A 23,271-nucleotide genomic window follows, 5' to 3' on the forward strand; every position below is an offset into this window, starting at 1 on the left:
AGGTAATGCCTCTACAATGGTTTGAGCCTCTTTCTCCACAGATGGGTTCCGAAACTCATGGCCTTGTAGGATGGGGGAGAAGAAGGCAACCGGCCTATCCGCCTAGTTAAGGGTAGCAGCCAGAGCTATGTCAGAGGCATTGCTCTCCACCTGGAAGGGTAAGTTCTCCTCCACCATATGCACGGTGGCCTTTGTGATATAGCTCCGAATGTAGTAGAAAGTCATCTGGGCTTCAGCCGACAATGGGAAGGAGGTGGACTTTAAGAGGGGGCAGGCTTTATCCCAATATTGAGGGACCTACTGGGCATAGTAGGAGAAGAAGCACAGGCACCTTCTTAAGGCTTTCATGGTCCTCAGGATCAGGAGGTCTAACAGGGGGCACATTCAATTGAGGTCAGGGCCAATCATGCTATTCTCCACCTCATAACCCAGGATCGCCAGATATTTCATCCAGAACATGAACTTACTAGGGTTGTACATGAGGTTCAGGGCCTTGGCCATGTGAAGAAACCTCTGGAGGTTGGTGCCATGGCCTTCCAGAGAGTGTCCACAAATGGTATGCGCCCAGGAGTGTGAAACGATTAATTGTTTGGCTATTGTCAATCAGTAGCCTGGACTTTTCTTCCCCTTTCACGACTACCACCTGGGCTCTCCATGGGCTGGTACTGTATCATCTGCTCTTTGCAGCTACTGGTTTGCAATCAGGAGTCAGGATCAGAAACAGTTGGGGGGGTGGGAGTGAATCAATATGTAGATTGGAGAGACTGTATGTGGCGTCCGGCTTTTGGGACCCTCCCTTCTGCGTTGGAGGGAGTGGGCCAGAGTACTCCATGGTCACGCCTTTAAGGTGACACAGGAAGTCCAGGCCAAGCAACACAGGAGCACAGAAATCCTTCGGTAGATACAGTCGGAACTGACAAATTTCCCCCCCTTTTACAGTTAGATGTACTATACCTCTGGATCATTGCAGAGTGCAAGTGTGAAACTAGGAAAATATGATAGTCCGTCGGTTACACTCTTAAGTTGTACCACAGAGCTGTCACAGAGTTTATAAAGATCTCCATGGAGTCAGTGTCTACTAAGCAATCAGTCAAATGTCCATTTACCCTCACCTCCATCATCGAGTTATTCAATTGGTAAGTTATTGCCTGATCCAGAACAATCAATCCCAGTGCTCTGGAAACCCCGTCACTCCCAGTGTCGACCATGAGGCATGGCAATATGGCCGACCTCCATCTTGATTCCGCGAAGGACTAGATGGCGCCGACATTGAGGCGCAGCAAGATGACTGCCATGGTTTCCCGCAAAGCTTCACTTCCAGTGGCGGGTTCTGCCATGGGGCACACCAGCGGCGAACATCATGGAGAAGCAGAGGCCAGTACTTTTGGACTTGGGCATGGGTCGAGCGATGATTTGGGAGTCGTATACACGGTCGTCCTCTTTGGGTTCCCTTTATCCTGGCAGTCCTTCAGCCAGTGCCCTCGGTTACCACATCCTGTGCACATGGAGTCCTTCACGGGGCATTGGGCACAGGGATGCTGTGCCTGTCAATAGAAGTAGCATCTCTGGTCGTGCATGGCCAGAACGGTAGGCACTGGGGCTGCAGGGATCACAGGTGCTCCAATGACCTGGTCCTCTGAAAAGGCACCACTTTTGCCCATGAGGTCGTCAGCTCCCAGTTGGGCCTATTTGAGCACATTCACTAGTTCCAGGGTGCTGGCCAAGTCTTTCTTACCCAACTCCAGCAGTCGCTGCCTCACATACCTCGACCTCACTCCTGCCATGAGGGGGTCCTGGATTTGTTCCTCCTCTCTCACCCAGGCCATGGCCGTTTCATAGTGGCATTTTTTGGTCAGGGCCCACAGTTCAGGAACATAGTCATCCAGCGACTCACCCGGATGCTGCTGATGTGGAGAAAGTCAGTGCCTCACCAGCACATTATTCTGGGGCCTCATCCTTCTAAGGCCAACTTGTAGGCCAGCATACCCTTTGGGGGCTGATTTGAGAGAGAAGTGCCGATCTCCGGAGACCATCCAAGTTGAAGCCATTTGTGTGGCTGTTAGGAATTTTAGGAATGTGCCCATTCAGAGCCAGCTCTCCAGCGCTTGACGTCCTGTTTTGTGGAAACTGCCAAAATGTTTGGCCTGGAAGTCAGCCTGAAAAAAACTGAGGTCCTCCATCAGCCAGCTCCCCACCATGACTACCAGCCCCCCCCCACATCTCCATCGGGCACACAAAACTCAAAATGTTCAACCAGTTTACCTATCTCGGCTGCACCATTTCATCAGATGCAAGGATCGACAACGAGATAGACAACAGACTCGCCAAGGCAAATAGCGCCTTTGGAAGACTACACAAAAGAGTCTGGAAAAACAACCAACTGAAAAACCTCACAAAGATAAGCGAAAACAGAGCCGTTGTCATACCCACACTCCTGTTCGGCTCCGAATCATGGGTCCTCTACCGGCATCACCTACGGCTCCTAGAACGCTTCCACCAGCATTGTCTCCGCTCCATCGTCAACATTCATCGGAGCGCTTTCATCCCTAACATCGAAGTACTCGAGATGGCAGAGATCGACAGCATTGAGTCCACGCTGCTGAAGATCCAGCTGCGCTGGGTGGGTCACGTCTCCAGAATGGAGGACCATTGCCTTCCCAAGATCGTGTTATATGGCGAGCTCTCCACTGGCCACCATGACAGAGGTGCACCAAAGAAGAGGTACAAGGACTGCCTAAAAAAATCTCTTGGTGCCTGCCACATTGACCACCGCCAGTGGGCTGATATCGCCTCAAACCGTGCATCTTGGCGCCTCACAGTTCGGCGGGCAGCAACCTCCTTTGAAGAAGACCGCAGAGCCCACCTCACTGACAAAAGACAAAGGAGGAAAAACCCAACACCCAACCCCAACCAACCAATTTTCCCCTGCAACCGCTGCAACCGTGTCTGCCTGTCCCGCATCGGACTTGTCAGCCACAAACGAGCCTGCAGCTGACGTGGACATTTACCCCCTCCATAAATCTTCATCTGCGAAGCCAAGCCAAAGAAGAAGGAAGGACTGGAAGCACTCCAGCCAGTAGGCAAATTCCTCCGGGGCCTCAGGGGACAGAGGGTCGACCTGGATCATGGGTGGCTTCACCAGCCTTCCATCCCGTTTCAAAGTTAAGCTATTCAAATTGTAACACAACTGAATGCACTCAGAGACAAGTGAGGCTTTTAATAGCTTACAATCAATGCCCGGTGGACACAATAGTCCTCAGGTGGATCTGAGGTAAGGCAGGGTTTATATTGGGGTAGGTGAGGGTGGAGCCAAGTGAGGAGCCCGCCATCTGGACAACACAGACAGTGAATTCCAGTTCAGTGCACCATGTTATGAATGCAGTGTGACTTGCTGAGTTTCTCCAGAGTTTTTGTGTAAACTACAATCACAGCATCTGTAGACTCTCTTGTTTCACAAGTGATTGTCCACAAGCCAATTTTCAACCTGACTCCTTGTTGGTGTACATCAGTGGTTCTCAACCTTTTTCCTTCCACTCATATCCCACTCTAAGTAACCCTTATGCCATCGGTGCTCTGTGATTAGTAAGGGACTGCTTAAGGTGGGATGTGGGTGGGAAGGGAAGGTTGAGAATCACTGCTCTAGACCCAATTGTTACTGAAATATTTTGCTTTAGAAAAATTGTCATTGGCCTATTTCCTTTGGAGTTAGGAAACCGTGCACATGAGTCAATGAGGGACGATTAAAACAGTGGTTTTCAAACATTTTCTTTCCACCCACATCTTAAGCAATCCCTCACTAATCACAGAATACTGATGGCATAGGGGATACTTAAAGTGGGATGTGAGTAGAAAGGAAAAAGGTTGAGAACCACTGGTTTTGAATCATGGAGGGAACGAAGCTCCCTGGCCCTCCAAGTGAAGAGAAAAGCTACTGCAGGGATACAGGACTTTGTGAAAGGAGAAGAGGGAGGTCAACTCATGTCACCTCTCACCACCAATCAGAATTCATCAATCACAGCCTTTCCTGGCACTGCCATCCTCCCAGAATTGGAAAGTGAATGGCTGCTGCCAAATTCTTGATTGTGGAGAAACCTCTCCCTGACAACCTGCAGAGGAACAGAGAGATCTTACGGTCCAGGTCCAGAGATCCTACGAGAGTTCCACACACATTGATAGGGTAGCTAAGAAGGCATATGATGTGCTGGCCTTCGTCAATTGGGAGATTGTGTTCAGGAGCTATAAGGTAAAGCTGCAGCTCTTAAAAAGATCTCTGCAAGGCCACATTTGGAGTATTGCGTTCAGTTCTAATCACCTTATTACAGGAAGGATACTGATGCTTTGGGGACAGCACAGACAAGATTTACCAGAATATTGCCTGGATTAAAGAACATGTCATATGGAGCAAAGTTGACAGGGCTGCGGCTTTTCTCTTTGGAACGGTGAAGGATGAGGTAAATTAAGAGAGGTATACAAAGGGCATAGATCGGGTGGACAGCCAACACCTTTTACCCAGAGTGACATTAGCAAATACTAGGGGTCATCTGTTTAAGGCAGCAGTTCTCAACCTTTTTCTTTCCACCCACATCTCACTTTAAGAAATCCCTATCCATTGATGCTCTGTGATTAGTACGGGATTGCTTAAGGTGGTATGTGAGTGGGAAGAAAAAGTTTGAAAACCATTGTTTTAATCATGCCTAAGTAACTCATTATGTGTCTGGCTTCATAACTCCAAAGGAAATGGACCAATGACAACTTTTCTCAAGCAAAATATTTCTCAACCTTCCCTTTCCACCCACAGACCACCTTAAGCAATCCCTTACTAATCGCAAAGCATCGATGGCAATGAGTGGAAAGAAAAAAGTTGAGAACCAGTAGTTTAAGGTGAGGGGAGGAAAGTTTAGGGGCGATGCCAGAGGCAAGTCACACAGCGAATGGTGGGTGCCTGCAATGCATTTATGAGGGGAGTGGTGGAATAGTAACATCCAAAAGACTCTTGGATAGGCATATGGATGTACGAAAAATAGAGGATGATGGGTATGAGGTTGGGAAAAATGAGATTGCTGTGGAGGAGGTTGCTGAAGATTGGCAGAACATCGTGGGCTGAAGGGCTGGTGCTGTACTGTAACATTCAATGTTCTATTTACCTGTTCTCATATAGATTGGGAGCAAGAAATTGCCACTTGGCCTTTCGAGACTGCTCTGGCATTCAATACAATCACCCTTGATCCCACCATATCCTCACTTCGCATTCTTCTGCACAGAGTTCATCGTTAACTTTGGAATTCTCTGTCCCAAAGAGGTGTGGAGATGGGAAGCCTTTGGATATATTCACCCTGGAAATTGGCAGACATTTGCACCATCAGGGTATCAAGGAGTGTGGGGAGAGAGCAAGAAAATGGTGTTCAGGGTAAAATTGATCTTACAGAACAGCCCCTGCTGCTCTTGATGTTTTCGTGTATCGTGGCAACTTTTCATCACCTTGCTCCTCGAGAAAACTAAATCTGCCGTAAAGATAATACAAGGGCTCTATGTCTATATTCATCATCCACTAAGAGAGAAAAATCCACTTCATCGCTGTCTTAAAAAGCCAGCACATTTTGTAATCATGGACCTGCAGTTCTAAATTCTCTCTCAAGGAGAACCATCATATTTGAAAATATTTTCTCTTGCTTTCTTCTCTTGCCCCAGTTTTGATGAAGGATCTCAGAACTGAGAATTTAATGCCATTGTTCTTCCCATTGACTTCCCTGCCTTGCAGAGGCAACCTTTTACTTTCGTCATACTTCATTGTAACAAGGTATTTCGGCCCATGAGTCCATGCCACCAAATTAACCTGCACCCCCGGTATAGACACGTGGGCTGAAATGGCCTGTTACAGTGCTGCATGTCTAAATTAAAAATTAAAAGGTTGCCCACCCCTGTGGGAGCTCACCAACCAAATGACAGGAGCTCACCAACCAATCAACAAGAGTTCACCAACCAATCAATCAACAAGACCTTATTGACTAGCCAATAGGAGCTCAACCAACCAACCGTCAGAAGCTGATCAACCAAACAAGAGTTGATCAACCAATTGACAGGAGCTTTTCAACCAATCAATGGACACTCACCAACTGATTGACAGGACCTGATCAACCAAACAACAGTTACTCATCTGACAGCGCTTTTCTAAGCCAGCCAATGAGATTTAACGAAACATCAGAGAGGAAATTCACAAAGATGTTGCCTGGATTGGAGGACTTTAGTTATGGGGAGAGATTGAACAGATTGATCATGTCTTCCCTGGCTGAGGGGTGTTTTGATTTTGGTTAATAGGATTATGAGAGGCAATCAATAGGGCAGATGGTCAGAAGCCTTTTCCCAGATCAAAAGTAAATATAAAGTGAGAGGAAGAAAATTTGAAGAGGATCTGAGGGGAACTTTTTTTCCACACAGAGTGGTTGATATCTGGAACTGGCTATCAAAAGAGGTGGTGGAATCAGACAAAATCACCATGTTTAAAAGCCATTTAGACAGGCACTTAAGTGGGCAAGGAGCAGAAGGATGGTGTCTCAATGCAGGCAAAAGGGGTGAGTGTAGACAGACAAAGAAGTCAGCATGGAGGTGGTGGGTCTGCACTGTGTAGCTCCACATTCTGCCTCACCCTCTCTCCTTCCCACCAGGTCTCCCTCTGGCTTCTCTTTTGTCAGTGCTGGGCAATCCCTTCCATCGAGCCTTGCATCACGTTGAGCTCCTGTCTGATGAATCCACCTCCATGACTTGACTCAGGAAATGTTCAAGCAGATTCCTTACATTTTGTCCCAGATGTGGGTGCTGGAGCAGAGGTTCTCCGTGGTCCACTCTTGATGGGGAAGCTGCTTTTGCTTCTGCGGGGGACGGGGACCATGATGCGCTGGCGTTTGATGGCAGGTACAGCCCGACTGGGTGGGGGTACTCTGTGGTAGTCGTACATCCTGCGAAAGGAAAGCAGAGATGAGTCAAATACATGGCAACACGAGTGGAGTTCTCTGTCACTGAATGGAACAGATCTTGGTGACCTAAGGAACAAACACATAGCTGCAAGATCGTCAGGTCAGGTTCAGTCTCTGGCCTGCGGTAATGTAGCTCAGATTATAATACGGATGAAAACAGACCACCATTTAGCTCAGTGGTTCTCAACCTTTTTCTTTCCACTCACATACAACTTTAAGTAATCTCTCTGCTGTTGGTGCTCTGTGATTGGTAAGGGATTGCTCAAGGTGGGATGTGAGTGGGAAGAAAAAGGTTGAGAACCTCTGTTTTAATCATACCTAATTGACGTTATGAGCACGGTTTCAGAACTCCAAAGGAAGTGGACCAATGACAATTTTTCTCAAGCCAAATATTTCAGTAAAAATTGGGTCTAGAGCAGCGTTTCTCAACCTTCCCTTCCCACCTACATCCCATCTTACTAATCACAGAGCACCCGGTGGCATCGGGATTACTTAAAGTGGGATGTGAGTGGAAAGAAAAAGATTGAGACCACTGGATTAGCTCGTCTATTCTGCACCCCCTTTCAGTGTGATTGTGGCTGATCTATGCTGGTCTACCAAAACACTCAATTTCTCAATCTTCAAATATTTATCCACCCCCTCCTGAGATATATGCAATGATCTGGCCTCCATCACCTTCAGAGGCAGAGGAATCCAGAGATTCACTCCCTCTCGGGGAAGAGATTTCCATAAGGCCAGATTTTAAATGATCATCCCTCATGTTGTGGCGAAGTGTTGTTCGGGTCCGTGTGGGTCTCACAGGTTAAGAACCAGACTAAAGTTGAGGTACAAAGCACATGTTTATTTCAGGGATGGAAAAACTGGACAACAGGGTCGATAGGTTAGGTGAACCTCTACACACACACACACACACACACACACACACACACACACACACACACACACACACACACACACACACACACACATACACACACACACACACACACACAATATGCAGGGAGTAAATATACACTTCAGATAACGAGGGAGAAAACTGACAGAGACTGGAGGAGATTACATGAACACACACACCACGATCAAGGTGATACTACGTGCCCCCACCCCTTGGTACGAACGCAGCTCTTTGGAGTCATCTTCCTTCATTCATGACTAGCCTACCAGTGCCAATGTTTCAATAACTCCCGTGTTATGCCCCCTTTGGATCTGTTAATACACAAAAGTTCTGGAGAAACTCAGCATTCTTTATGTAGCAAAGATAATACTACATAACCAACATTTCAGGCTTCAGCCCTTCATCGAGGCGTGAGCGAAATGCAGGCAGCCACCTGATTAAAAAGGTGAGGGGAGAAGGAGGATCACAGGCCGACAGGCAAGAGGCGGATGTGGGTGGAAGGGCAGAAGAGAAAAAAAAGCTGGGATATGATAGGCGGAGGGGGGTAGCTCTGAATGTGGAGGGTAGGGTTTGGGGAGGTGGGGGAAAGGAGGCAGAGGCAGAGGGAAAGAGAGAAAGAGAGAGAGAGAGAGAGAGAGAGAGAGAGAGAGAGAGAGAGAGAGAGAGAGAGAGAGAGAGGGGGGGGGGGGGAAGGGCCGAATTAAAATGAAGACAAGTCATTGTTAAAGTAATCCAGTTGGAGGGTGACCAAATGGAATCTTAGGTGTTGTTTGTGGGTGGCCACGGTTTGGCAGAGCATGAGGCCATGGATAGACATGTTGGCCTGGGAGTAGGGTGCAAAATTGAAATAGTTGGAAACTGGGAGATCCCCACCATTGATGCGGACAGAGCGATATAGAGGAGGCCACCATGGGGGCACCGAGTGCAGTAGATGACCCCCTCAGATTCATGTAAAGTGTTGTTTCCTTTGTAAGGACAGTTTGGGGTCTAAAATGGTGGTGATGGAGGAGGTGTGGTCACAAATATAGCACTTCCTGCAGTCACAGGGGTAGGTACCAAGCGGTCGATTAGTGGGAAGGGATAAGTTGACCCTGCAGAAGTCGAGAGGGGAGGAGTGGGGATGATGTTGGTAGCAGAGATTGTGGAGGGCAATATATTGAATGTGGAGGCTGGTGGGGTGGGAGGTGAAGAGAAGGGGAATCCTGCCCTTGTTGCATCTGGGGGTAGACGGGACCAGGAAAGAGGTGCAGGAAGTGGAGGATATAAGGGCTGAGTTGATGGTTCTAGAGGGGAAGAAGGAAGATATCTCAGATGATCTGGAATGGAAGACTACCTTCTAGGAGCCGATGTGACAGAGATGGAGGAAAGAATTGCCATCTTACAGGTGACAGGCTGTGAAGCATTGCAGTCGAGGGAGCTGGTGGGCTTTTAGAAAATGCCTGTGGAGAGTTTTTCTCCTGAGATGGAGACAGAGAGATTGTGAAAGTGGAGAGTGTTGCCAGAGAGTGTATTTGAAAGTTGGTAACAAATTAGATAAAGTTGACGAATTCAACATGGGATTTCGTATGTGTGAATAAGATAACTCTCATTCTTCTATTACACCAAACGGTGGAGAAACTCAGCAGGTCAAAGAGTGTCCTTTATGTAGCAAAGGTAGAAATACATGGCTGATGTTTCGGGCTTGAGGCCTACATCAGTTGAGTCCTTGATGAAGGACACTGTTTGACCTGCTGAGTTTCTATAGCATTTTAACTTCCACAGATTTTTGTGATTTACTTCTCATTCTTCTAAACTTCAAGGAATATAGAACTAAACTGTTCAGCCTCTCTTGGAAGGGCACCACTCACCCTAGGAATTAGTCCAGTGAACCTCCTGTGGACTGGACCGATGGGAGGGACAGGGAGCAGTGTTTCAGGTGTGACCTCACCAACACCTTAAAAAAAACCTCCCTTTCTTCAAACTCCATCCCCTTCACAAGAAAGGACAACATGCCACCACGTGGAGCCAGAGGAGATCTCAAAACAAGCGAGGTCTTAAAATTTATCCCGTTGAATGAAAACTTTGAAATACAGATACAACGAGCCGGATGTCAGTAAAATTCCGGGAGTTTGACCGTTCAGAAGTCTTGACAGCTCACCATTGGGCTCGCGCATGGACCCAGAGTGTGGGGTGGGGTTCCAGAGAGTTGGGAGTGGGGGGTGGGGGGTGGGGGAGGTTCGGGGTCCAGAGTGTGATCCGAGAATATAGCTGGGCTCAGTACTGGAAGCACTGGGGAGTGTTGTTTCATGGCCAGTGACGAATTGTAACCTGCAGGGTTCAATTTTCTGCTCCCTCTCAATTCACCAGGTTCACTCAAAAATTTATTTCACCGTAGGCAAAAAATAAAGTGAAATAAAAGTGTGTTGGTACGAATTGGAGTAACATCCAGGATTTCAGAAACCTATTATCCAGCTCTAGCAGGGTGACAGATAATCAGTTTTCAGTTTTACTGCAGATCAAAGGGGTGAAGCTTAAGTTCTAAATGTATGAGGGTTGTAGGTCAATTGGGTGTAATTGGGCGGCACAGCCATGGATGTTGAGGGCCTGTTACCATGCTGCAAGTCTAAATTTAGAAGTAAATATTAGTGTTCCTTTCATCACGGAAACTGCTTTAATTTAGTTTTCTATCAAGTCAGAAGAAGATGACAGTGTGGGGACAGCTGCTCTGGTACATCTGCACAGTGGTGCAGTGGGTAGAACGACTACCTTACAACTCCAGTGATTCTGGTTCAGTTCTACCCATGGGAGCTGTCTGTGTGGAGTTTGTGCGATCCCTCTGTGACTGCGTTGTGTCTCCTCCTGTTTCCCACAGGTCAATGACCACTGTAAATAGTCCCCAGTGGGCAGGCAAGGGGTAGAATCAAGGGGGAGTCAATGGGAATTTGGGAAGAATTAAAAAGAATGAGATGAGTGCCGGGTGGTTGGCACAGACTCAGTGGGCTGAAGGCCCTGTTTCCATGTTGTTTCTCTCCATGACTCAAAGAATCCCCAGTGTATGTATCTGATGCAAGTAATTAAAAGCCACCAGAATGCTATTAATTAGTGCTATACTGAGGACTTAGAACATTACAGCACAGTTCAGGCTCTTTGGCCCACATTGTTGTTAACCTACAACAACCTAAGCATTCCTTACCTCTTACAAATAACCCTCTATTATTCTTACATCCACGTGTCTATCGAAGAGTTATTTGAATGTCCCTATTATACCAGACTCCACCTCCAACAATGCATTCCAGGCATCTGCCACTCTCTGTATAAAAAACTTACTCCTGGCATCTCCCCTAAACATTCTCATACTCACCTTGAACAGATATTGTCTGTTTATGGTCCTTTTTTGTCACCATGGTTATAGTGGCTCAAAGAGTTTATTTCTCTGCTGTGCGAGTCAGCGTGAAGGGTGCAGCTCATAAGACTCCTGTCTTGCAGTTCCTGGGGGTGCTGTCTGTGTGGAGTTTGCATGTTCCCCTGCCAGCCTGAGGGTTTCCTCTGGGTGCTTTGGTTCCCTCCCTCAAAGATGATGGATGGCAGAAGTATCCAAAGGGAGCTGATGATGGGAATGTGCAAAAGAAGATAAATGGGAGGGAAGTCAGAATCCTGACAGGGTGCATCACAGCATGGGGCAGGAAGACCGCAAGGAACTGTGGGTGGCTTAGACCGTCAAACATATCTGTCAACTACACTGCCAACTCCTGCTGCCCTGGAAAAGCAGCCGACCACCATCACTTGAGGTGAGGAACCCGCAGAAGCTGTGAGCTGCTGGAGACGGCTGTTGGGAGACTCACACCAGGATGCAGACTGCTGGAGACTGACTCAAATTGGCTGGAGGGGCACCAGGTATTGGAATCGGGATGTGAGGAGGTGCTGAGGGCGCTGGTGGGCTCCTGACTGTGTCGGAGGTTCAGATCTGGAGCTCGGGTTGTCAATGGTTTGGATTGGACTCTGTGGGTGCGGAAGCGCTGGAGGTGAATCCATGGACACTCGGTGACTCGGGGAGGAGGGGGTCACACTCTCTTTTGTTTCTCTCTCTCTGATTGTAAGAGATGCTGAGGCAATTCCTGCTGGTGGCAAATCTGCCTGTCTTGCAGCGGGCAAAAATAAATTTCATGTAATATGACACTGTTTTATTGCCATAATAATAACAACCTGGACATAACAACATAACAACCTGGATTTGAAAAAAAATGAGGAGAGCAGCAGGCAATGGGACTAAAGTAATTGATCTGCTGTGAAACAGCATGGATATGATGGCCGATTGGCCTTCTTTAGTGTCAAAATGAGTAAGAAAGTAAACCTTGCATAAACGGCAATGTGTGACCTTGACAAGGTGGATGTTTGTGTCCATAAGGATAAGGAGCATCTTGAATCTCTCGAACCGTGCATTCACAAAATTCAAATGATGGTGGGACCCAACATCATTCCTTCAATGGCTGGAAACAGGCTGGGTTCCCATCCTTCAATGGGTGGGAACAAGCTGATTTCCCTTCCTTCACTGGGTGGGAACAGGCCGGGTTCACTTCCTTCAATGGGAGGGAACAGGCCAGTCTCCTTTCCTTCAATGGGTGGAAACAGGCCGGTATCCCTTCCTTCAATGGGTGGGAACAGGGCAGTCTCCCTTCCTTCAATGGGTGGGAACAGGCCGGGTTCCCTTCCTTCAATGGATGGGAACAGGCCGGTCTCCTTTCCTTCAATGGATGGGAACAGGGTGGTCTTCCTTCCTTCAATGGGTGGGAACAGGCCGGGTTCCCTTCCTTCATTTGGTGGGAGTTCCCTACCTCAACAACCTTCAAGTATAATCTGGCCCTCACCCCCACCAACACCATCCCAACCCCCCACCCTTCTGGAGCACGTCTGCAAAGTTGAGACTAGCCTGGACCTTGGCCCAAACAGCTGACCTCCTTGCCAAATGTTGGCCTTTACAGACGGTGTCTGAGGAGAAGACATTTCTGCTACTGTTCATCTGAAACTGAATAAAACATGTCGAAATGTATTGAGTTGACAGGTTAATAATGTTCAAGCTTGGAGAGCAAAAGCTGCAACATAAATTGAACATTACTGATTTAAAAGATGAGTCCTTGTCAAGAAGCAGCATAACAGCACAGAGTTAGATGAAAAATGCATTATGGTATGAGGAGATCTATTAGCTGTCTAAATTGAACTATACAGATAATCAACACACCATTTCTTCCCATAAAGAGCTGATTAAAAGTGAATATTTTTATTTCTTCGATTATTTGCTCTTGAAGACATTCACGTCTTGCTGGCGTTGAGGCCCCCTGTCACCCCAGCCATCCAAAGGACCCATTCTTCACCATCTGAGTGAATACTAACATGGACAAGAAGGATACCAGAGGGATACTGGCCAAGGGGGCTCTCAGGGCAGAGTCGAGTGTGGTTGGTTTTAGGGTGATTAGAACCTGGAATACAGGGTGATGGAAGGGGAGACTCTCACCACATTTAAGACGCACAAGGCTGACAATTGTTCTCAAGACATGTGCTCTGGGACAAGAGCTGTTAAGTAGGATTAGTAATCAATGGTCATTGGTTTGAATGTTGTATGTCTTCCATGAGAGGAACCCATTGTCAATGCTCATCTTTATATTATTGAACCCTCTACTCCAATTCATGGGTGACAGCAGATAGCTCCAAGTTCTTTGGAGTAAAGGTTCCCACTGATCTAACCTGGACCAACTACATTAATACAATGGTCTTGAAAACACACCAACATTTCTACTTCCTTTGAGGGCTAAGGCGAGTCCCCATGTCCCTCAAAAATCTCTGCAGATACAGGCTTGCTGGATATGGGGTGGGATGGAAGCTGCTCTACTCAAGCTATAGAAGGTGGTGAATGCAATCCTGAACATCACATAACCTCTCCTCCCCCCAACCCTCCCTCCCTATCGACTTCATCTGCACTTACTGCTTTCTCGAAAGGGTAGCCGGCATACTGAAGGACCTATCTCCCCTCTGGGCAGATTCTCTTCTCCCTCCCTCTCACCAAGCAGAAGATTCAGGAGTGTGAAAGCGCGGACCAACACGCTCCAAGACAGTTTCATCCCCACAGCCATTGGGCTCCTGAATGATCCGCACAATAGTGCTCTCGTGCTGCCCTTACTCTGGATCTATTGATCAGTAATATCGTACTCCATCATTGTGCTGTGCTCTTTCTCTTGACAAGCATCTCCAGAGAAGGTATCATGATGAGGAGATGATGCACGAGGTCGACTGCTGCCTGGTCCCCTCCTCCCTTCCCCTCAGTTCAAGGAGAAATGGCTCCGTGAGGATTGCAAGTGGACAAGGCCTCCCTTCAGGAATGTGGGATCTCCACTGACTCTCCGTAACCTCTGTCCCAGGAGTGTTTGGAGAAGGGATGGAGCACTTGGAGCGGGATAGAGAAGCTCAGGTCTGTACATCAGGAGCACTCAAATGGCAGAGGGTTCAACACCACCTCACCGAACACCCACAGCCCCAAGCCCGTGCACCATTTCCTGCCTCATCTGTGGAACAATCAACAGTTCCTCTATCGGCCCTCATTAACCATCCTTAAAACTAGACATGGAGTCACAGAGTTTTTCAGCGAGGGAGCAGGCATTTCAACACAACCAGCCCAACCCAAGCTCATCCTATTTGCCTGTATCCGGTTCATAACCCTCCAAACTTTTCCTATCCACCTGAGTAACTTTTCAATGTGGGAAGTGTCCCTCTTCCACCACTCCCTCTGATAGCTCCATCCACACACCCACCACTTTTTAAAATATTTCCCCTCTCACCTTAAATGCTTCATCATTTCAGATGCCCCTACCCTTGGAAAAAAAAGAATGACTTATCTATGTCCCTCATGAGTTTATATACCTCCAGAGAGAAAAGTCCCAGCCTCTCCATACAATTCATGTTGTTCAGTCCCTGTCACATTCTCAAGAATCTTTTCTGCACCCTTTCCTTTAGCTGAGCAACAGACTGCACACATTACACAGAATACCCCAACGTAAAGCCCCCTAAAATACCCGAATGAGGATGTTGGGAGGCCACCTGAAAACGGAGAACCCTGACCTGAGGAGTACTCACCCAACCCTTCTTGGGTAGGTGTATTCTCCACTTCCGAGCGCTCTCCCTAGGCACCTGAAAGTGGGCGGGACTGCGGCCACAGTCGACAGGAGCTGGCATTTGTGCCACGGCGCCTCTCCCCCGCTGCGGACCTTTCAGGTGCCATGACAGTGCCATCAGTGCTGTCACCTAAATGTCGCTTCACACACACCCGCAGCCAGCTCCGGAGCTGCAGTCTTCCAGCTCTTCCACCTGAAAGCGGCTCAAGTGTGTCAAGGAGCCAACCAGGATTCCCAAAATAATCAGGGTCAGAACTTATGGACACGAACATGTCACAAAATTTGTGTTTTGCAGCAAACATTTCTATAAACCACACTTCAAAATATAAAATTGTGCAAGAAAAAGAAAAAGTCAAAGTGAGGCAGTGTCTTTGGTTCATAGGTCATTCAGGAATCTGATGGCAGTGGGGAAGAAGCTGACCTTATGCCACTGAGTGCTCATCTTCCTGTACATTTTCCCCTGATGGTAGCAGAGTGAAGTGGGCATGGCCTGGGGAGTAGGGGTCCTTGTGGATAGAGGCTGCTTTCTTAAGACACCACCTCACGTAGATGTTCTCGATGGACTAAGACTGGTGACCATGATGTTGCAGGCTGAGTTAACAACCCTCTGGAATTTATTTTTAGCTTGAGCGTTGGTGCCTCCGTACCAGAGATGCAACCAGCCAGAATGCTCTCCACGGTACACCTGTAGATGTGTTTTGAGAGTCTTTGAGGACCTACCGAATCCCCTCAAACTCCTTGCAAAATGTAGCCATACAGAAAACGAGCCTTTTTCATGATTGCATTGACGTGGAGGCTCCAGGACAGATCCTCAGAGATGTTGACGACCAGGAATTTCAATAATGAACTAGCAACCATGACTGGAGACTTTAGCAGCAGGCTCAACAAACCAGGAAGATCTCAAAGACCCTAAGTCTGTGGCATTCACATCTCCAACCTGTAGGGATTTGGCATATCTTTGAATAGAGTATTCAATTTGTACAGATGCACTGTGGGAAGTGTACTGACTGGTTGCATCACAGCCTGGTTTGGGAATCTGAATGCCTAGAAAACACAGCCAGATCTGACTTCCCAACCACTGAATGGATCCATTAAATATCACGAAAATCTGTAGACACCTGGAGAAACTCAGCAGGTCAAATGGTATCTTTTATGTAGCAAAGGTAAAAATACATAATCGGCATTTCGAGCTTGAGCCCTTCATCAAGGTATGAGAGAGTATTGGCAGTCGTTTGAACAAAATATGGGGGTGGGGAGTGTAAAGGCAGGAGATGATAGGTGGAGAGAGGAGGGAGGGGACAGCAGCGATCAGGGGGAAGGAGGGATGGCTGGGTGGGTAAGGGGGGATGAACTGGAAAGACAGGAAAGGGGGAGGGGAAAGAAAAGGCAAACAGATTTAGCAGAAAGTAAAGTCTGCGTTAATGTCATCTGGCTGGAGGGAGCCCAGACGGAAAATACGGTGTTGTTTCTCCAATCTGTAGTTGGTTTGGGTGGGATAGTACATAAGGCTTATAGACAGACATGTGAGCATGGGAGTGTAACTTGGAATTTAAATAGTTGGCCATTGGGGAGGTCGCTGTGGTTCCAGACAGAGAGGAGGTGCTGAGCGAAGTGATCTCCCAGTCTACGACTGGTCTCTTCGATGTAGAGAAGGCCACAAAGGGAGCACTGGATGCAGTAAATCAGGCTTCTGGATGTACAAGTGAAGTGTTGCTTCACATGAATGGCCTGTTTGGGGCCCTGGACTGTGGTGAGGGAGAAGGTGCGATGGGTGGGGAGGGATGAGTGCACAAGGGAATCATGGAGAAAGCAGTCCCTGCAGAAGGCCAAGAGGGGAGGAGAAGGAAAAATGTATCTGGTGGTGGGATCCTGTAACAAGAGCCGGAAATTCTGGAGGATAATGTGTTGGATGCAGAGGCTGGTGGGGTGATAGGCGAGGATGAGGGGGTTTCTGTGTTTGATGCATCGGGGGGCAAAGGGGGCCAGGCCAGATGAGCAGGGAATGGAGGAGATGCGGTTGAGGGCTGAGTTGATAGTGGTGGATGGGAAGCCACGTTTGTGGAAGAAGGCAGACATTTCGGAAGATCTGGACTGGAAGACATCATCTTGGGAACAGATGTAGCGGAGACGGAGAAATTGAGAGAAGGGGATGGAATCCTTACAGGGGGCAGGATGTGAGGAAGTATAGTCCAGGTAGTTATGGGAGTTGGAGGGTTTGTAGTATATGTCGGTGGAAAACTTGTCTTCTGAGATGGAGACCGGGAGATGCAGGAAGGGGAGAGTGTTATCGGAGATGGACCAGGTGAGTTTGAGATTGGGGTGGAAGTTGGCCGCGAAGTGGATGAAGTTGACAAGCTCATCGCGGGTGCATGAGGCAGCCCCGATGAAGTTGTCGATTTACTGGAGGAAGAGTTTGGGGGGGGGGGGGTCTTGTCTATGTAGGCTTGCAGCAAGGATTGCTCCACAAAGCCCATAAACAGCCCATACCCCTGGCTTCTCTTTGATTTGGAGGAAGTGAGATGAGTTAAAATTGTTTAGAGTGAGGACTAGTTCTGCCAGGCGGAGGAAGGTGGTGGTAGATAGTGACTGGTCGGGTCTTTGGTTCAGGAAGAAGTGGCTTTTAGACCTTCTGTGTGGGTGATTGAGGCATAAAGGGATTGGACATCCATTGTGAAGATGAGGCAGTCTGTTTTGGGGAATCTGAAGTCATTGAGGAGATGGAGGATGTGTGACGTGTCACGGATATAGGTAGGGAGAGATTGGACCAGTGGAGAAAAGATAGAGTCAAGGTAAGATGAAACAAGTTCAGAGGGGGGTAGGAACAGGCAGAAACAATGGGTCTGCTTGTGTGGTTGGGTTTGTGTATTTTGTGTGGGGGACGAAGGAAAGTGAATGCATCCATGTGAGGTGCTGCCTCATGAAGGCAGCCAATATCATAAAGGACCACCATCACCCTGGCCCCACCTCTTCTCACTCTAACCTTCAGGCAGAAGGTACAGATGCCTAAAGACTAGCTCCTCTAGATTCAAGAACAGTTTCCTTCCAACAGCCATCAGGCTCTTGAACCTTCTGAAGCTCCCCTGCTCTACCACAAAGCGACTGTCTGCACTACTGCAAAGTCATTTATCCAGTGCCTGACTCTTGCCCTATCTAGCTACTTTCTTGGTACAGAGAGGAAACAAGTTGGAATAAATGGCAAATTGCCCAGGTAGAGTTAATGGAATTGTGTACCAGCTGAAATGGAAGGAGCATACATCACCAGCTTCATGTTGAAGATCCAGCCAGGCCACTGTGATGAGAATTTAATGGCTCTGGATGCAGTGCGAAGATGGATTAAGTGAGTTTAATGTGAGTCATATTTATTAAATGCCTCATGCAAAGACAAATATGTTGATATTAGAAAAACAGATTGGTATCTATACCAAATCTGCAAATTCAAAGAGACATCAACTCAGATTCAGAATCAGAATCAGGATTTATTGTCTTGAACAGGCCATGAAATTTGCTGTTTTGCAGCAGTATATCATAGAGCAAACATTCATATTATAACCATCTTACAACATTACTATAAAAAATAAAAATAATAGGGCCCGAAAAGTGAGGCAGAGTCTTTGGTTCGTTCAGGAATCTGATGGCAGTGGGGAAGAAGCTGTCCTTGTGCCACTGAATGCTCTGCTTGCCGATGGTAGCAGTGAAGAGGGCATGGCTTGGGTAATGGGGGTCTTTGAGACATGTAGACATCCTCGATGGAGTGGAGTCTGGTGCCTGTGATGTCGCAGGCCAAGTTAACAACCATCTGGAGTTGATTCTTGTCCTGAGAGTTGGCGCCTTCATACCAGACAGTGATGCAACTAGCTAGAATCCTCTCCACGGTACACCTGTAGAAGTTTACGAGAGTCTTTGGTGACATATTGAACCACCTCAGACACCTCACAAAGAAAAGCCACTGGCAAGACTTCTTTGTGATTGCATCAACGTGGAGGCTCCAGGACAGATCCATGGAGATGCTGACACCCAGGAATTTGAAGTTCTTCAAAGTGAATCAAGACTATCCTTAAAGCTCATACTTTATTTGTTGTTCCAACGATCCTGATAACTAACTCACCTGGAAGTTAATGTGAATACCCAGCAATCATTTTGGCATTCTTTTGGAATTGAAATGCACATATTTATGAGCTAATATGACAAGCAGAATTTTTAAATAATTCAGCGGTACTAATGTTCGAAATGTATCCTCCTTGCAGCAGTTTTCTGTGGCCAGGTTAACACAACTGCACAGGTAGCAGCCAGTATGGCCCAGTGGCCCAGCAGGTAGGATTGCTACCTCACGGACCCAGTAACCAGGGTTCAATCTTGACCTCCGGCGCAGTTGGTGTGCAGGAGACCCAGGCTCAGTCCTGATTTCAGAAGCCACCTACGTGGAACACAGAACAGCAGGGAGAACGTGCACTGTCCATACCGCGGTTAGCACGGCACTTTGGTCACAGGAGCTGTGAGGCACCAGTGCTAACTGCTGCATGGCTGGGCTGCAGTAACTGCAGTTCCTTGAGAGGCTGCAGTTGTGGAGTAAAAAGTAGGATTGAAGGAGTTGCAGTCACTGATGACAGATTGGCTGTATAACCTCCAAAATATCAGTGTCCAACAAGATGTAGATATTTGCAAGTTCATTGGTCTGATCCAGATTAATGGTCCCTGCATTCCTGATGATGCCATCCAATGATTGGTAATGCCATCCAATGACTGGTGATGCCATCCAATGACTTCTCACCTCAACCCCCCTGCACTTCCCTGCACTTCCCTGCACTATTCAGCATCGGTCTAGCCCTTCCCTACCTCGCACCCATAACCCATTATTTTTCCTCCATCCATGTTTCCATCTAAGGGTAATTGAAATCTAGGAATCTGGTATGGGGACACCAATATCGCTGGGGGTAAAGCCCTCTGAAAGGTAGTGGATGCAGCCCAGGGCATCACAGGCAAAATCCTCCCCACCATCGAGAACATCTACAGGGGACATGGGCGTTGGAGAGCAGCAGCAAATCATCAAGGATCCACACCATCCAGCACACACTCTGTTCTCGCTGCTGTCATCAGGTAGAGGTGCCACAAGACTCACACCACCAGGTTCAGGAACAGCTGCTACCCCTCCACCATCAGACTCCTCAATAACAAACTCAATCGGGGACTCAATTAAGGACTTTTACTATTGCACTTTATTGATTTTTAAAATTCTCTGTGTTGCAGTTGTTTACATTTTATTTGTTTACGTGTGTACGTAAAGTACAGTTTTTTTTCCACTACCAATAAGAGTCAATTCTGCCTCGCCCGCAGGATAAAGAATCTCAGGGAAGTAAGTAACTATCAGTTTTAGGTTAATTATGGAGAAGGATAGGGCTGGGGCTAAGATTAAGATTCTTGATTGGAATAAGGCAAATTTCAAGGAGATGCAAATAGATTTAGAAGGCGTGGATTGGGACAATTTATTTTCAGGGAAAGCCTGAAACAGGAACAGATAAATGGAGGATATTCAATGGGGAAATTTTGAGAGTAGAGTCGGTCTCTCCCTGTGGGAATTAAAGGAAAGGTTAGAAAATATAGGGAGCCTTAGTCTTCAAGGGATATTGGGAATTTGGTTTGGAGGAAGAGGGGTGTGTACAATAGGTAGAGACAGCAGGGGATAGATAAGTTGCTTGAGGAATATAAAGAGTGCAAAAAAAAATCAAGAAAGAAATTAGACAGGTTAAAAGGAGATATGAGGCTGCTCTGGCAAATCCAAAGGTTTTCTATAGGTACATTAAAAGGAAAATAAAAGAATAGTGAGGGATAAAATTGGGCCCCTTGATGATCAGAGGGGTAGGCGATGTGAGGAGTCAGAAGAGATGGGGGAAATTTTAAATGATTTTTTTTCTTCACTATTCACTATCGAGCCAGATGAAGTGGCTAAATCTAGTAGTGAGGTCAAAGATAATATACACATTAATGAGGAGGTAGAATTGGCTATTTTAAAGAGAATAAAGTTGGACCTAAAAAGATATTCCTAGGACCATGAGGGAGGTTAGTGTAGACATAGTGGGGGCTCTTACAGGAATATTTAAAATGTCACTGGCCTCGGGGAAGTTCTGGAGGACTGGAGCGTGGCTCATGTTCCACTGCTTAAAAGAAGCTCCAAAAGTAAACCTGGTCATTATACGCCAGTGCTGGGTAAATTAATGGAAAGTGTTCTTAGAGATGGTATACACAACTCTTTGGAAGGACAGGGATTGATTTGGAGTAGTCAACATGGTTTTATACATGGTAGATCATGTTTAACAAATCTTATAGTTTTTCAAGAAGGTTACTAAGAAGGTTGTTGAAGGGAAGGCTGTGGATATGGTTTATGTGGACTTTACAAAGGCCTTTAACAAGGTTCCGCATAAGAAGTTAGTGAGGAAGGTGGAAGCATTAGGTATTAATGACGAGATAGTGAAATAGATTCAACAATAGTTGGATGGGAGATGCCAGAGAGTAGTGGTGGAAAATTGTTTGTCAAATTTGGGGGGCAGTGATGAGTAGAGTGCCTCAGGGATCAGGACTGAGTCCATTGATGTTTCTCATGATCTGGATAATAGGGTGGTAAATTGGGTAAGTAATTATGCAGATGATACGAAGATTGGTGGTATTGTGGACAGTGAAGAAGATTATCAAAGCTTGCAGTGGGATATAGGCCAGTTAAAAGAGTGGGCTGAAAGATGGCAGATGGAGTTTAATACTGAGAAGTGTGAGGTGCTACATTTTGGTATGAATAGTCAGCACAGGTCATACACGTTAAATGATGGACAATTGAGGAGTGCAGTAGAACAAAGGGATTTAGGATGGTCATAGGCCCTTCCAGCCCACGAGCCGAAATGCACACAATACCAATTAACCTACAATCATCGAAGGTTCTGGGAACGTGGGAGGAAACCGGAGCACATCCCTGCAGGTCACGGGGAGAACACCCAAACATTATTTATTTTTTATATATACATCCTGCATATGCATCGATTGTATTTATGATGTATGTTTATTCAGGCTGTGCTTGTACAATCAGCTGATAATCAACTTGAACTTGAACCTAAAACTCCTTATAGATAGCAGCAGATTTGAACCCAGGTCGCTGGTGGTGCCCTGAATCGGCAAAATATTAACATATTAATAGTCCTGCATTGTATAACATTTACAATGTTTTAGACACGATTTTCATTTGGTACAGTTTTTCCTCATCAAAGTCAAGAATTTATTCTAATCCGCCCGAGTTTCCTTTGATCAATTTTGGTTGGCTGAGTCTGACGTGATTAACTTGTATCTCTGCCTTCCGTTTTCCAAAGAACAGCTCCAGACCAAGTTAAAAAAAAATAGCTGGAACGGTTTGAGTGGAGGAGTGTCTGCAGGAAAGCTTGACCTTCGAAATAATGAATTTTCAGAACCATGCTATCTTGCAATCATTGCTTCCAGCACCTGTCTTTCTTCCAAACGCAATGCCATCGCAGAATGCTGCGCTTCAGAGCATACTCTCCCCAGCACTGTACCGATTCCACCTTCTCCATCACGTTAACTGACCTGTCATTCAGGCAGGCCGCACGATTATCTTTGCAGCCAAACTTAACCTGGTTGAATTGAGAACACAGAGCCTCAAAGCAATTTAAAATAGTAGCAGCCCGTTGGATTTCCAGCACCCCTTTAATGCAGTGAAATGTTTCAACATGCGACAATTTAGAGATACAGCACGGCTCAAATACACCAATGCACCTACAAACCCCATTCATTTTCGGAGGGTGGGAGGAAATTGGAACACCTGGAGTAAACCCACACGGACACGGGGAGAACGTACAGGCTCCTTTCAGACGGTGGCAAATTTGAACCTGAGCTGTTGGTGCTGTAAGAGTGTGACGCTACCAGTGGTCTTCAAACTTTTTTGGGGTGCCAGGCCCGGGGAGGAAACAGTTGTCTCTCTTGATGGAATGATCGGACCGGAGATTCGGAGGGGCCCATACTGGAGTTCAATGGATCGGAGATGCAGAGACTGATAGAGATGAGATGACTGAGAGGTTCAAACAACAAGGATGAGAATGTTAATATACAACACGATGTTGAAACTCAGCAGGTCTTGCAGCATCCAGAAGAAGGAAAGGGTAACCAATGCTTTGGGCTCATTGCCCATTGTCAGATATAAGGAAGAAGAGGTAGGCACCTGAATAGAAAGGTGGGGGGGGGGAAGGGGAGAAGAGGAAAGGAGGGAAGGGGAGGG

At 46.9% G+C, this 23,271-nt stretch overlaps 1 protein-coding gene across 3 annotated transcripts in view; it reads right to left on the bottom strand.

Annotated features, from left to right (window-relative positions):
- The window catches only part of LOC138744601 (RNA-binding Raly-like protein), an 838,833-nt gene that overhangs the window by 152,183 nt on the left and 663,379 nt on the right, over positions 1–23,271 (bottom strand). For 2 of the 3 annotated variants that reach the window (XR_011345644.1, XR_011345643.1), the window contains exon 4: positions 6,793–6,953. Coding sequence is in view for 1 of the 3 variants with exons in the window: in XM_069901004.1 (XP_069757105.1) it covers positions 5,016–5,075; positions 6,841–6,953 (173 nt within the window). In the remaining 2 variants the exon portion in view is untranslated. Of the gene's footprint in view, positions 1–5,015; positions 5,076–6,792; positions 6,954–23,271 lie in introns of all 3 variants that reach the window. The other variant, XM_069901004.1, reaches the window with a different exon arrangement.

This window comes from Narcine bancroftii, chromosome 10, assembly GCF_036971445.1.
Source record: "Narcine bancroftii isolate sNarBan1 chromosome 10, sNarBan1.hap1, whole genome shotgun sequence".
NCBI lineage: Eukaryota > Metazoa > Chordata > Chondrichthyes > Torpediniformes > Narcinidae > Narcine > Narcine bancroftii.